This window comes from Ips typographus, linkage group LG2, assembly GCF_016097725.1.
Source record: "Ips typographus isolate SLU linkage group LG2, UJ_Ityp_2.0, whole genome shotgun sequence".
In the NCBI taxonomy this organism is placed as follows: Eukaryota; Metazoa; Arthropoda; class Insecta; order Coleoptera; family Curculionidae; genus Ips; species Ips typographus.
The window spans coordinates 1,366,202-1,380,272 of record NC_138423.1 but is presented as its reverse complement, the minus strand read 5'-3'; the positions used below and the strand labels follow the sequence as shown (position 1 = coordinate 1,380,272).

Here is a 14,071-nt window from a genome sequence, read left to right as displayed (position 1 = left end):
ACACCACGTGATCGAACGTTTCGTTGAGTCCAAACAATATTGTTTTTCAACATGATTTACATTTTTGAATATTTCACGTATAAAAATTGTCTTTGGTTAAGAACTAGAAAAAGGACAGGTATTATGTCCTTTTTCTAGTTCTTAACCACAGGTATTATGTCCTTTTTCTACGGGTTAAGATCATCATAATACAATTTTGTAATGTGTCAGGTGATCTGGATAACGCCTTCCCCTACAATGACCATGTGATCGTAACTCGTGACCTTCAATAACAAATCATTATCACACGATTGTCATCTGACATTTTTTGACAGTTGTAAAGAAAACAAACCAAAGGGATTTAACTGCAGTGCGGAACAATTATTTGTATAATTGAAAAATGTTTATATTTTGTTAATTAATTGCAATTTTTAGAAAGTACGCGTTCTTAACAAAAAAAAACCGTTTTTTCTGCCCTAAATTGAACAGTCATGGCTACTGAACCAAACGTGCGTTTTATTAAAGACGGCACCAAAAAATCTGTAATCAATTTATTTCCCAAGCAGGGAGACTGCTCCTATGTCTCTTGTTACTGGTAAGCAGTTATTTTTTTTTTATCTTTGTAATAATTATCTATTTTTTGGTATTATAAAGTTAGTCAAGGGGTTTTTGTTTTTTCAGTGAAGAAAATGTTTATAAACTTGTGGAAGAGGTCACCAAAGCCCATCCAAATGAACTGGATAAATGTTATGTGATTTTCATATCTAATCCTTGCAAAACGGTGCCATTGTGGCGCCAGAAGAGTGCAAAAACTGATGATCGTTTGGTAATCTGGGTGAGTTAACTATTTATGTAATAATAATATTTTTACTAAAAATATATTACCCAATACAGTACTACAACAGTAGTAGGCCAAAATGTTAGTAACTATTCATGTAGTTTTTATTAAATTAAATGTTATTGAATCAGGGTTTAATTGATTTGTCTCTGTCTGTATATTTTAAAATGTAGTGTATTAATATAACAAAACTGACTGAAAATTGAACAGAACAACATAGGCACATGTAATTATTATTGAAAAATGTTTGTTACATGATATTGAGTTAAAACAATAATCATTATAAATTATTATAATAATTTCTCAACATTTAAACTACATTTTTAAGGTCATGTGACTGTTTTTGACAGGTGTCAACTGGCTTTTACAGTGTTGCAAATTTTGTGGCAATGGCAGCTTTTACAACTGTCTAAAAGAGTCTAAATTTAATTTACCAAATTTTTAAATTTTAAACAACATTTTAAAGAACAGGTGACTAATTTTGACAGATGTCAATTGGCTTTTACAGTGTTGCAAGAACATACAAAATTGCTTTTTCAACGTCACGTAACGTGTATTTTGCAATTTAAGTTTCAACAACGTTTTGAAGTTTACGTGACTGTTTTTCACAATGTCAAGGGGCTTTTACAGTGTTGCAAGCTCAAAAGTCGCCATCTTTGTCCCCTACATTCGCCTACTGCGCAATTGAATGAAACTTCCGAAGTTTTAGTGGTAAAACAGTTTTGTTTATATTTAGTGGTATGTGAAGTTAGCTAAAAACGGCAAAGATCTGTTGTTCTTGTTTGTTTTACTTTTCGGTCTGTTAAGGGTTAATTTTTGCAAACTTAAATTAGTTGAATTATTATTGACTAGTGGATTTGTGAATAGTAACAGCAGATTGATTATCGTCACTGATTTTCTGACAGTTTACGGCCGCCATACTGAACGATTTTTGTCCCCCTCTTTGATTGCTATTGCTCCTTCCTGCTATATTTTTTTATTCATTGCTCAAAATTGTATTATTAACCTCACATAACCTGTATTTTACAATTTCAGCTTTTACAGCTGTCTAAATTTGATTTACCAAATGATCAACATTTAAATTACATTTTAAAGTCACGTGACTAATTTTGACAGATGTCACGTAACGTATATTTTGCCATTTAAGTTTTTACAACTGTCTAAATTTAATTTACCATTTTTTAAAGTTTAAACTTTGTTTTAAAGTTCACGTGACTGTTTTTGACATTGTCAACTGGCCTTTACAATGTTGCAAGCTCAAAAATTGAATTATCAAGTCACATGACCTATTTCTTACAATTTTACTACTGTCTAAATTTAAATTACCAATTTTTCAACTGTTTCTTTTAAATGATAAGGGTCTTTATTCACCTGAATCAGCTGTGTTATGATGTGCCATTAAAAGTTATAATAGTCAGAATATACCAGGTGTCCAAGAGCACCCTGGACATAGGAGATTAACATGGGAAAACGGTTTTGATTTTTTTGCGCCTGTACGGTTCATTTGATTGAAAAATCGTATTAATGAAAGTTGTAGTACCTATCACGGACTAATTTTCTGTATTTTTTTCAGATCTCTAACTTGAGCCATTTCGTCGTAAAACACGAACAAAAATGCGAAAATTTTAACTTTTTACCTGCACTGTATAAGCGGTTGCCGAGCAACCGTACCAGCAACAATGAAATGTTTACCCGTTGCCCGACAACCGCCTATACAGTGCAAGCCAAAAGTTTAAATTTTCTCATTTTTGTTCGTGTTTTACGACGAAATGGCTCAAGTTAGAGATCCGAAAAAAATACAGAAAACTAGTCCGTGATAGGTACTACAACTTTCATTAATACGATTTTTCAATCAAATCAACCGTACAGGCGCAAAAAAATCAAAACCGTTTTCCCATGTTAATCTCCTATGTCCAGGGTGCTCTTGGACACCTGGTATGTATTTTGCTCATCATTTTTAACCAATCATATCCTTGTTAACCAAATGATGCGGCATCAATGGGGCAGTTTCTAGTTTTGGGGAGGCAATTTGTACGTTCTACTTCAGAGAGTGGAGTACAGATGTCACCAGATGTTGCACATGAACTAAGTACAACGTTTTACGCCACCGCCCTCTGTACAAGAAAGCCTAGAATGTCACTTTTAATGGCGGCGTTAGCGGTTTTCGTTTTATACACAAACGTATGCAGATGCAGTAGAAAATATGTTTTTTTAAATTTTTTCGTGTACTTGATTAGAAGTTGTGAGTGAAAAATCAAAGAATGCTTCATTCCTGATCCAGATATGTATAGATATGGCTTTTTATACCCAATAAAGTCCAGCCAAAGCAAGTTTGGTTAGAACCCTTTGTCTTGGAAAGTACAACAAACTAATGTAAAAACTGCTCAATCAAAGAAAATTTGGAAATCCTTGAATCTAGGTAAGCAAAACTGGTAAATGGGTTTTATATTATTACCAAGACCTTTCTTTTAAAATGTAAATGTGCCAATGGAACTTCTAAAAGCTGTCCTGTTTCTTCAGAGTAAACCTTTGTTGCTCTCAAAATGCAGGCGGCCTCAAAATGTAACTCACATACCTATGTATGTAAGAGGCAATAAGTTTACTGAATGAGAAAGCATATTGTACTTACCACTGAATATTGTGTTGGAGTAAAATCATTCCAGTTCAAAGCTTTCAACCACTGTTGGATTCGAGCAGGGTCTTTTGGAAAGTAAAAGACTGACACTTTTGGGCCTTTCACCAAATTGCTTTTAGAAATTTGGCAAACAACCAGTGGACGGCATATTGTAGAGGCAATAGAACTTAAGTTAAAAAACTAACCACAAATTATAGAACAATGAAGGAACAGTAACAATAGTGATAACACAAAAAAATGAACACAAGCTACACTTTCACTAGAACAATAAACATATAAACAACAATATATAATAGCAAACAAAAATTACTTTGGCAAGTAATCCCAAGTCTTGACTTTAAACCTTAAAAATTAATTTAATCATCGAAAAACTCAATTTCCACAATACAAACAAATGCAAACTGTCAACCACTATTTCGGCCATATTGGAATTTTTGGCATGCACCTTCTTGGCTCTCTTGTACAGAGGGCGGTGTTTACGCCCAAATGATCTTGGGATGGAGAAATTTGGACGACCTAGTATACGCGTATTTTTAAAGTCAACAGTTTAGGTATTGTTGCCAACACAAGCACCACAATTTTATAAAAAGTGTTCTTAAAGTGCTGATGAATTAATGGTGGATCCAACTGTCACTGTCTTTTAAGTTAACATAAATCTGTGATGAATACAACATAGCCTCAACTTTCCACCAAGCCTCAGAGCTGATTGATTTGTTGATTTCATGTTGGAAGTCAATTTTCACCAATGACAATGTAAGCTTTTTTGACGTTATGTATTAGCCTTTCCGGCATTTGTTATTGTTGGTTGTGTTTGTTGATTAAGGAAAATAGAAAAGGCATAAAATACTCAGCAAAGGTTCTTTAAATGTAAATCCCGTTTTTTAAGTCAACAAGAAAAATGTTGCCAACCAGCTCAACAGTTCCAACACAATCTCAACACTACTTCAACAAAACCATTCTCTGACGTCATTCATCACAACTTAATGTTGACTTTAAAAATACGCGTTATGGTCTATTTTCATTTTGCCCGGTGTCAATGTAAGTTTACATTTCCGTTGTTCTGAGAGACGGGCTTAAGAACTATTGAAAGCCCTAGGGCGTCAGTGTTTCTCCTATTGTAAACGAACATTGGTGCGCAAATTTACATATCATGGCCTGAAAGAATTGTGTGTTAAATAAATAACACAACAATCTGTTTTTTTTAAGTTCACTTTTTTTGTTATTCCAGGATTATCATGTCATTTTGGTTTATCATCCGGAGCCTGAAAAATGTCTGGTTTACGACTTGGATTCTGAACTGCCATTCCCTACTTACATTCATAAGTATATAACAGAAACCTTTAGAACCGATCATATTTTGAAACCTGACTATTTCAGGTAAGAACGCATTTGAGCACAAACTACAAATTTTATATTTGTATTACAGTGTCTCTGAATTTTTTGAAACTTTTGTAATTCTCTAGGTACTTCAGAGTCATTCCAGCCAGTGAATTTGTAAAAGAATTTGCTTCGGATCGACGGCATATGCGAAGAGCAGATGGGACGTGGATTAAACCACCACCAAGTTATCCGGCTATAAAAACTGCAAGTAAGTACAAGTACAGGTTGTTGTAACACATTCTATGACTCTCCCACTAATGCCTTTATCAAACCACTCACTCAACTTGCATATTTAAATTGAAGAGTTGTTAACTTTAGGCTTTAGGTATCCACGAATTTCGAGTTGTTTCTTTTTTTAACATGTACATTATGGCTTATATAGTATAAATAACAAATAAAATTTGCGGAAAATTCACAATTTTTTTTCAGAAAACTGGGATAAAAACCAGACTTACAACACAGTGAACTTGTTTGGCGATGTGTCGGTTCTGTGTTGCCAGATGGTGGACATAATACCTTTAACCTTAAAAACTGCAGTTTTAAAATACTAAAATGATGCTTGGCAACCTATACTAACCTGTTTGTCCATAGATTGTATATATTTATACGAATCGGCCACTACGGTTAGCACTAGGTTGCCAAGCATTATTTTGGTTTTTAATTGCCGCAGTTTTTGAGGTTATAGGTATTATGTAGATCATTTGGCAACATCGAACCTACATAGCGCCGAAAAACTGATTTCCTGACAGGTGAAGTGTGGTTCTTCCACCAAATTATCGTACATTTTAAGGTTTTTTATTGCAATTTTCTGAAGAAAATTGTGAATTTACCGCAAATTTTTTTTTTGGTCTATACTAACTGCTCGTTAAAGAGAATGAGACAGCAAAATTTTTGCTCTTTTTTGAGCGGCTGCTTCTTCAAATTGATTTACTTGATTCTAATAATTTTTTTGAGGATTAAAAGGTATTTTCTTCCTCTTTCCTTTGACCTAAATGATCTTTTAGAAAGGTGCCACGGATCCGAGTATACAGGGTGTGACTGAGGTGTAGTCAAAAATTGAAAAATTCGGTCTAACGCCATTTCTCGCAAAAAATTTTTTTACGTTTTACAATAGCCTTAATCGAGTCTTGCGGTCAATATCTCTAAACGTTTTCGTCAGTTTGGCGGTTAAAGGCCGTTTACAAAATTTATTGCAAAATTTTTAAAATGTGGTTACTTTTGATTCTCTTGTTTAAAATTAAACAATTTCTTTAGATCTTTTGTGGAAGAAGAGCGGGATTAGCAAGTTTACGCTTAAAACTACCCAATTTAAGTAAAAAACATACACTGCGAGATACAGGGTGACCCCAAAAAAAACTTGAAAGAAAATCATATGTTTTATCATAAATCTTAGCATGTTCAGTCATTTTAATGGAAAATAATGATATTGGATAGAGAAACACACTATTTGTTTAGTAATCCAATTCATATCTCTAGACTTTTTCGCTAGTTTGGCGATTAAGGGGCGTTTACGATATTAAAAAAATGGTTCTTTTTAATTCTCTTGTTTTAAATTCAAAATTATTGAATTTAAAACAAGATTAGCAAAATTACATTTCAATTCACCCATTTTAGGTGAACATTTATCAACCGCGAACCTTTATAAACAGAGTGGGTTAAAAAAATCATACAAAAGATAAATCAAATGTTTTACCATACAAATAAAACTTGTATCTTTATTCGGTAAATTTAATCGAAAATAATGGTTTTTAATTTAAAAAAAACCAAGTCAAACCATTTTAAAAAAAATTCAATAAACATCGTAAACGCCCCTTAATCGCCAAACTGGCGAAAACGTCTAGAGATATGAATTGGATTATTAAACAAATAGTGTGCTTCTCTATCCAATATCATTATTTTCCATTAAAATGACTGAACATGCTAAGATTTATGATAAAACATATGATTTTCTTTTCAAATTTTTTTTTGGGTCACCCTGTATCTCGCAGTGTATGTTTTTACTTAAATTGGGTAGTTTTAAGGGTAAACGCTAATCCCGCTCTTCTTCCACAAAAGATCTAAAGAAATTGTTTAATTTTAAACAAGAGAATCAAAAGTAACCACATTTAAAAATTTTGCAATAAATTTTGTAAACGGCCTTTAACCGCCAAACTGGCGAAAACGTTTAGAGATATTGACCGCAAGACTCGATTAAGGCTATTGTAAAACGTAAAAATTTTTTTTGCGAGAAATGGCGTTAGACCGAATTTTCCATTTTTTGACTACACCTCAGTCACACCCTGTATATCGGATCCGTGGCACCTTTCAAAAAGATCATTTAGGTCAAAAGAAGGAGGAAGAAAATACCTTTTAATCCTCAAAAAAATTATTAGAATCAAGTAAATCAATTTGAAGAAGCAGCTGCTCAAAAAAGAGCAAAAATTTTGCTGTCCCATTCTTTTTGACGAGCAGTTTATATATTATAGAAGCCGTAATCTAACTGTTAAAAAAAAAATTATCGTAAAATTCGTGGATACCTAAAGTTAACAAGACCCAAATGGAATAACTAAATTTTAGATTCGACCCACAATTTGGAAGAATACATCCAAATGGACCATTCTAAAGGACCGGGTCAAGTGCTAAATCTGACCCAATTTGTACAAAGATTTTACAAACCTCCAACATAATGGAATTCGATACATTAATTATCAGAGTTTCATTATTGTCACTGTGTCGAGGTTATATTATGCGTTCAATTGAATGGAGGCTCTATATGCGCGTTTTTCCGACTACTGTTTACCTTTTCTGATAGCTTTTTAAGCAAATGAATATAATCAGTGTAATGGTCTGGCACTTTTTAATAACTTTTTAACCAATATTTGTCAGTGTTGTACGTATTTAGCGTGTGTTATCTTCTAATTAAAGGGGGTTATCCTACTTTGTTACTCGCAAATTTAAAGTTTATTCAAGCAAATCTGTGATAGAGGAAATATGCTTTTGCCGGTTACATTCTACTAGTCGTTTAATATTGGAGAAGTTGCTTATTTATTTTTATTTATTAGTTAGTTAGTTAGTCTTCTTTATTTCTAATTATGGTCACAATACATTTCCTGTAACTACAAAAAACATACATGAAAACACAAAAAGAAACAGCGTCATTTTAAGATGAGCGTACACCTAATAGTCTCTTACATAATCCCTGATACAATATGGCTCTAAATTAATTAACATCTGTTTTACCTTTCTTTTAAAAAGTTTCTCATTTCTTTCTAATTTTAAATCATTTTGTAATGTATTAAAAGGCTTCAAACAGGCATAATATGGATTTTTTTCGGTTATAGTTAATCTGTGTATCGGATAATTTACATTTACGCCTCGAGTGTTATAACTATGATGTACCTCCAGATCAAACATACTTTTGTTTTTGAAAAAGAAAACTATACATTCATAAATATATAGTCCCCACATCGTCAGAATGCCATTAGCTTTGAAAAACCCCCCTGCAGCTCTCCCTGTATCCCATTTTCTTGACTATTCTAAGTGCTCGTTTTTGTAAAACAAAATTTTTTTCCATTAAGCTATTAGAACCCCAAAATATTATTCCATACTTGAGCACAGATTTAAAGTTTGCGTAATATAGGATTTTTAATGTTCTTTCATTCATGTATTTCGCAGTGACTCGTATGCCATAGCAAACTAAACTAAGCTTTTTATTTAACTCTAAAATATGATTTGACCAGTTTAGGAATTCATCCAAGTGAATTCCAAGAAATTTGGTATGTTCTACGAGCCTTGTATTTGATTGTCCAAAAGTTAGTGTTCCAGGTTTTTCAATTTTAAATTGTTTTGTTCTAAAGAGTAGAACCTTTGTTTTATTATTATTAAGTAATAATCTGTTACTTTTAAACCAAGCAGAGCACAAGACTCTGCAAAATAAGTTTTCTCCCGATAGTGCTAGGCTTTCTACATTGGGCCTGTCCCACAATTTTTTTTTATTTCATAACTACAAAGACGGATTGAAAATATTATACCCGTATTTTTTTGTTTTCAAAAATATTAAGTCTAAATAGAAAAAAAATGATGATAAAAACTACATTAATCTCATGTTTAAAACGCCCGCCGCCGGTGACGTACTACACTATCAACCAATCAGCGACAAGAAGTGAAACAGTTGGCGAGCAACAGCCAATAAAATCGCCCAGAATTACGTACGTCACATGCGCGCCAAAACAGATCTTTTAAATTTAATGGACAAATTCAAACTAATGTAGGAACATTTACGACCATAATTTTTTCTTCAAGAATATGAAAAATTAGTTTTTTGATCCTATTCTTTCGATTCCAGTCATTAAAACAAAAATTTATGATATGTGGGATAGGCCCTTTCTTCCCCCTGTCAATAAATTCGTATCATCGGCATAACACGTCACATGCTCATTTTCTGAAAGCAGAATGTTGCTCAGGTCATTAAGAAATACAATGAATAAAATAGGTCCCAATATGCTTCCCTGTGCAATTCCAATTTTATTTTCCTTCAGACTTGAGAAATAATTCTGTCCATTTTTTAACTTTTTGTTGCCTATTAGTTAAATATGTTGAAAATAAATGTAATGTTTGACCTCGTACACCGTAAGCCTTAAGTTTTCTAAGCAATTAATTCATTGAGTGATTATAGCTCCCTTTGCAATTTGACTATCAGTAATAAGCAATTAATCAATAAGAAATATTAGCCCGTAAGCATTTACAATTCGTACGCTTAACTAACAGACAGGTCCTTTTTAAATCCTTGCCCTAGCTAAACGAAACGACAGATTTTGATGCGGTTTGGACTATCATTGAGCTTAATTTATTGGCTCTTCGTTGATGGAAAAAACTTTGACTTAATTGCTGTCACTGTACTATACAGGGTAGAAAGGAAGCGCGTGCAAAAAAGTGATATTTTCAAGTAGTCCCCAATTGATCAATATTTTTTTTTTGGTTTTCTTTTAACATAAGGAAGTGTTGTTTAGATCAATATCTCGAAACGTTTTTGGCCGTTTCCCAATCAACATCCTGTGACTCAAGAAATATCGATTTATCCAAAGAATGCAACATAGCTATGCTCAATCTCGATTTAAGGTAGTAGCTTTGAACTGTCATTTTAATGACAAGTATAACAAATATAGGTCCCATATCCCAAACTCCCTTGACAGATAGAACCGTACAAGGTCTTTAGAGACAATTAAAGTGGAAGAACAACTTGTGCAAACAAGTTTCACTTACTGTCGCTGGACAGCCTGTAAGGTCTTACCAAATATGGGGCTCAGAAAAAAAAAGTACTCAGATTATGTATGTTATGTTTATCGGGTTTGTCTATTTAATCAAACTCACTGGTCCCTAAAATGTTTTATGTATTTAATTCATTAAATTGTTTAATGAACTTAACGAAGTGCTCTTACGCGTAACATTGGTCAGTTAGTGCTGTCATACACCTACTTATACAAGTACATGTACTACAATGTAAGAGATAATGTTGAAGATACGACATTTCAATTCAAGACAGTCCAAACCGCATTAAAATCTGTTGATTTTCAAAACGAAAGGTTAATCACTGTCCCGTGGCGAGCAGTTTATGTAAATTTTGCTGTGGTAAGTGTACAGGGTGTCCCAAATTTCACTGGAAGTATAGTCGGTTAAATAAATAGTGCAATAGAGCATTTTTGTGCCGTATTAAAAAGTTGAAATGTCCGATTTAGTCTCTATAAAATGGCTCTTCTAGAGAGTGATTTAATATTTTGTTGAGCTTAAAGATCTTGTAAACTACTAAATCCTTATTTTAGAAAAGGGTGCAGAAAAGTACACTTTTTTCAATGATTTTGACCTACAGGGTGACCGTTTTACGAATCTCATCATAGGGATCTCAGTTATTTGAAGAGATACAAGGGAAAGTACAAAAGGAAGGGAATGATCCGAAGTCGCCTCCACATAACTTTATTTCTACCTTCGAGATACAAGGGAGTTTAAATTGGGTCGAATTTGAGCAATTAGGATTTGATTAAAATAATTTAAAAAAACTTGTGTTCATCGTCAATAGATAGCCAATGAAATGGGCTTTCTAAAGATATGACAACACTTGTTGGTAGGTTAAACCGTTTGGCCGCTAGAGTTCGTTTCTCAAGCAACTGAAAACAGTTTTCAAACTTCTAGTGACATTTTAGTCACATTTAGTTTAGGATCAGAAGCCACTAATAATATTTTGGTGTTTCTGACCTGCAAAAACCGTTTGAGAACCTCTTGTAATTTGTAATCCTTTCATGTCTCAGCAGACAGTTTGAAAGACACTGGTTACATTTCGGTGTTTCTGAGCTGCAAAAAACTGAAAGTTTCTACTGACTTTTTAAAAATCAGTAGACTGTTTTGGAGTCACTAATAGCATTTCGGTGTTTCTGAGCTTGGAAAACGGGGACGGCTGTGCATTGCTCTACCTTTCCTAGTTTTGGAGTCACCCAATAAAACCATCGAATTTGGGACACCCTGTTTTCTATCATTTTTGAGTTTCTCAGTTTATTTGCTACTGCTTAGGTTTACTCTATCCATGGAGTTTTGATAATTTACGCCCGCAGTTGTTTTCACGCCCCATAGAGCGAGCAGATTTAATTTGGCAAAACCATAATTTGATTAACTTTCAAATTACTTTCAAATTACATCATTGTTACACATTTGCTCTGCTCGCTCCATGACCAAACTAATAGTAGTACAGTATCATTACGTCTTCATAACGTGTTAAATTCTTAGTTTATTGGAGCGTTTAAAGATCTTGACAACCGTATCGCACACCTTGTATAGTATAATTTAGGTACCTGTTTCCAAACTAGACAATTACACATTCTCTACGAAGTTACACTAGAATTTTTATAACTCCGGATTTCATATCAATAAAAAATGATGCGAATTCTTTACAAAGATGTGACGACACTCACTTGACGCTTCAAGATTTCTTGTCATTTCCTTATACAGGGTGGTCCAGTTTTAAGTGTCAATAATTCACCATTTGATAGCTAATCAAAAAATAAGTTGATTTGCATTATGTCATTTTTCTGAAAAACGTTTCCTAAGGAAGATACAGTCCTCCAAATTTCAATTCAAAAAATCGTTTTATATTTTAAAACTGAACATCCAAGACTTGTGAAAGTCCAAATTTGTACTGAATAGTCTAGAAACTTTTTTACTACTAGGAATGGTCTTATGATTCGCTTTCTCAGACTGTCATGCTGGTTGAGTGTCTGAAACTGGCATTCAAGAACTAAAAAAAGTCCGGAAATCAAGACAAAGAATGTATTGTGCATGAAACTCATTTTTTACTACTAAAAATAATATAAAAGTTGACTTTTAATGCTAGAACTGACCTCACTAGGGCTAAAGAGAGTCCAAAAGTATATTTTCAAGACTTTAATTGGTGTACAACTCAATTTTCTGGACTGGACAACAAGTCTAGAAGTAAATTAATTTTTCGGACTATTTTATTTCTAAAAATTAGTTCTCAAGACTATTATTGTAGCATTTGGTACCAAAATTTTTTACTTTTATTACTGAAGAAACTTGACTTTTGGAAATAGTCTTAAACTCGATTTTTCAGTCTTAAAAAGCACTAAAAACAGTCTGAATTTCTTAGAGGTGCTACAATTTATTGCACCTATGAGTGTAGAAGTCAATTTAATAGTGAAGAAGCTTGAAATAACATTTTCAAGATTATGGTCAGTGGACACACTGGCTTTTAGGCCTGATAAGTCAAAAACTTTGTAAAGATAGTCTTGAAACTCGATTTGAGGCACTGAAAACAGCCTTAAAACACTAAAAACAGTCTAGTTTATTAAGAAATACCCGAATTTTTAGCACTGAGGTGTCTAGAAGTCGATTTAATAGTGACAAAGCTTGGAATGCTATTTTAAGTCTATGAGGAATGTAAATTTTTTTTTTTAAGTTTGCTATGTCAATTACTTGGTGAAGATAGTCTTGAAACTCGATTTTCCAAGCTGAAAGCTGTTTTGAAGCACTAAAAATAGTCCACAATTCGAAGAAAATGAAAAGCAAAGTAAAAAGCACGAAAAGTTCGTTTTCAAGACAATTTTCATGAATCTAATGTCAATGTCCTGTAACTAAGACTATTTTCAAGACTAAAATATTGAAATTTGTCTTCAAATTATGAAAACTTACTTCAAATGCAAATTTTAAGCTTCTGATGTCACTTTTCATTAGTTCAGTCACATTTTGGGGTTCAAGTCAATTTTGAAGGTTTAAATGTATGAATTTGTAGTAACAAATTGTTGAAAAAGTAGTTTTTATGTCTACAAGTCAATTTTTAGTATTAAAGTCTCTCGATTTGCATGGAAACTGGTTACAAACACAATTTTTAAGCTTCTGAAATTTTCATCTTTTTTAATTCAATTTTCAAAACTAAAGTCCTTTAGTTTGTCTGGAAACTATGAAAACTGGCTACAATAATATTTTTATTTATTTTAACTTCTTAAGTGAATTTTCCATTTCCAAGACAATTTTTAAGTTGAGGGTTAGTTTTGGGTCTTTGACCGTAATAACGTGTAATAAAGTGCTTGTTCCAAATTTGATCAATATTGCTCCAACGGTCTGACAGTTATGACAAAAAAAACGATTGTTTAAACAGAAATTTGAAGGACTGTATTTTCCTTAGGAAGCACTTTTCAGGAAAGTGACATAATGAATGTCAACTTATTTTTTAATTGGCTATGGATTGGTGAATTATTGACATTTAAAACTGGACCACCCTGTACAAGGAAAACTCCATGGTAGATCCAAAAATATAGTAACTAACTAACTAACCTAACTTTTCCTTTCAATGAATCAGCCTCCACTGCAAATAAGTAAACTTTGTTACAATTTTTCACATATCATCTAATTAAGTATTTTCAACAAATACAAACATAGTTTTATTTATTAAAAAACTTTGAATATGGTTACTTCCTGTTAATTTTATTGGCGTTACTTAATTCTATGAACTGTCTTTTCTTGTTCTAAGACTGCACTTGCCTTCCATTTACATCTACTCGACGCTATATCTGTAGAATAATGCATTATGTGTCTATTTGATTACTGTATCGTAACATTTTTATGGGATGTTTTGTAGCTTTACAAACTACTTATTATAATATATGGCCTAATTGTAAAAGATGACAATTTTATATGGTATTATCAAAAATATGTAATAAAGCACAGTTCAAACTTCCGTTACATTTTTTTGTACCTAA

The 14,071-nt window shown here is 32.8% G+C and overlaps 1 protein-coding gene across 2 annotated transcripts; it reads left to right on the top strand.

The window, feature by feature from the left end:
- Positions 1–305: 305 nt before the first annotated feature.
- Positions 306–14,049, top strand: tun (N-terminal glutamine amidase tungus). Of its 2 annotated transcripts, XM_081973850.1 has the most exons (6): positions 348–366; positions 415–574; positions 661–814; positions 4,681–4,829; positions 4,916–5,040; positions 7,389–14,049. In XM_081973850.1, the coding sequence occupies exons 2-6, from the start codon at positions 471–473 to the stop codon at positions 7,496–7,498; spliced, it is 642 nt and encodes a 213-aa protein (XP_081829976.1). In that variant the 5' UTR covers positions 348–366; positions 415–470; the 3' UTR covers positions 7,499–14,049. The 2 variants fall into 2 exon arrangements, with proteins under 2 accessions (XP_081829975.1, XP_081829976.1); XM_081973849.1 differs by having other exon boundaries at positions 306–574.
- Positions 14,050–14,071: the final 22 nt, after the last annotated feature.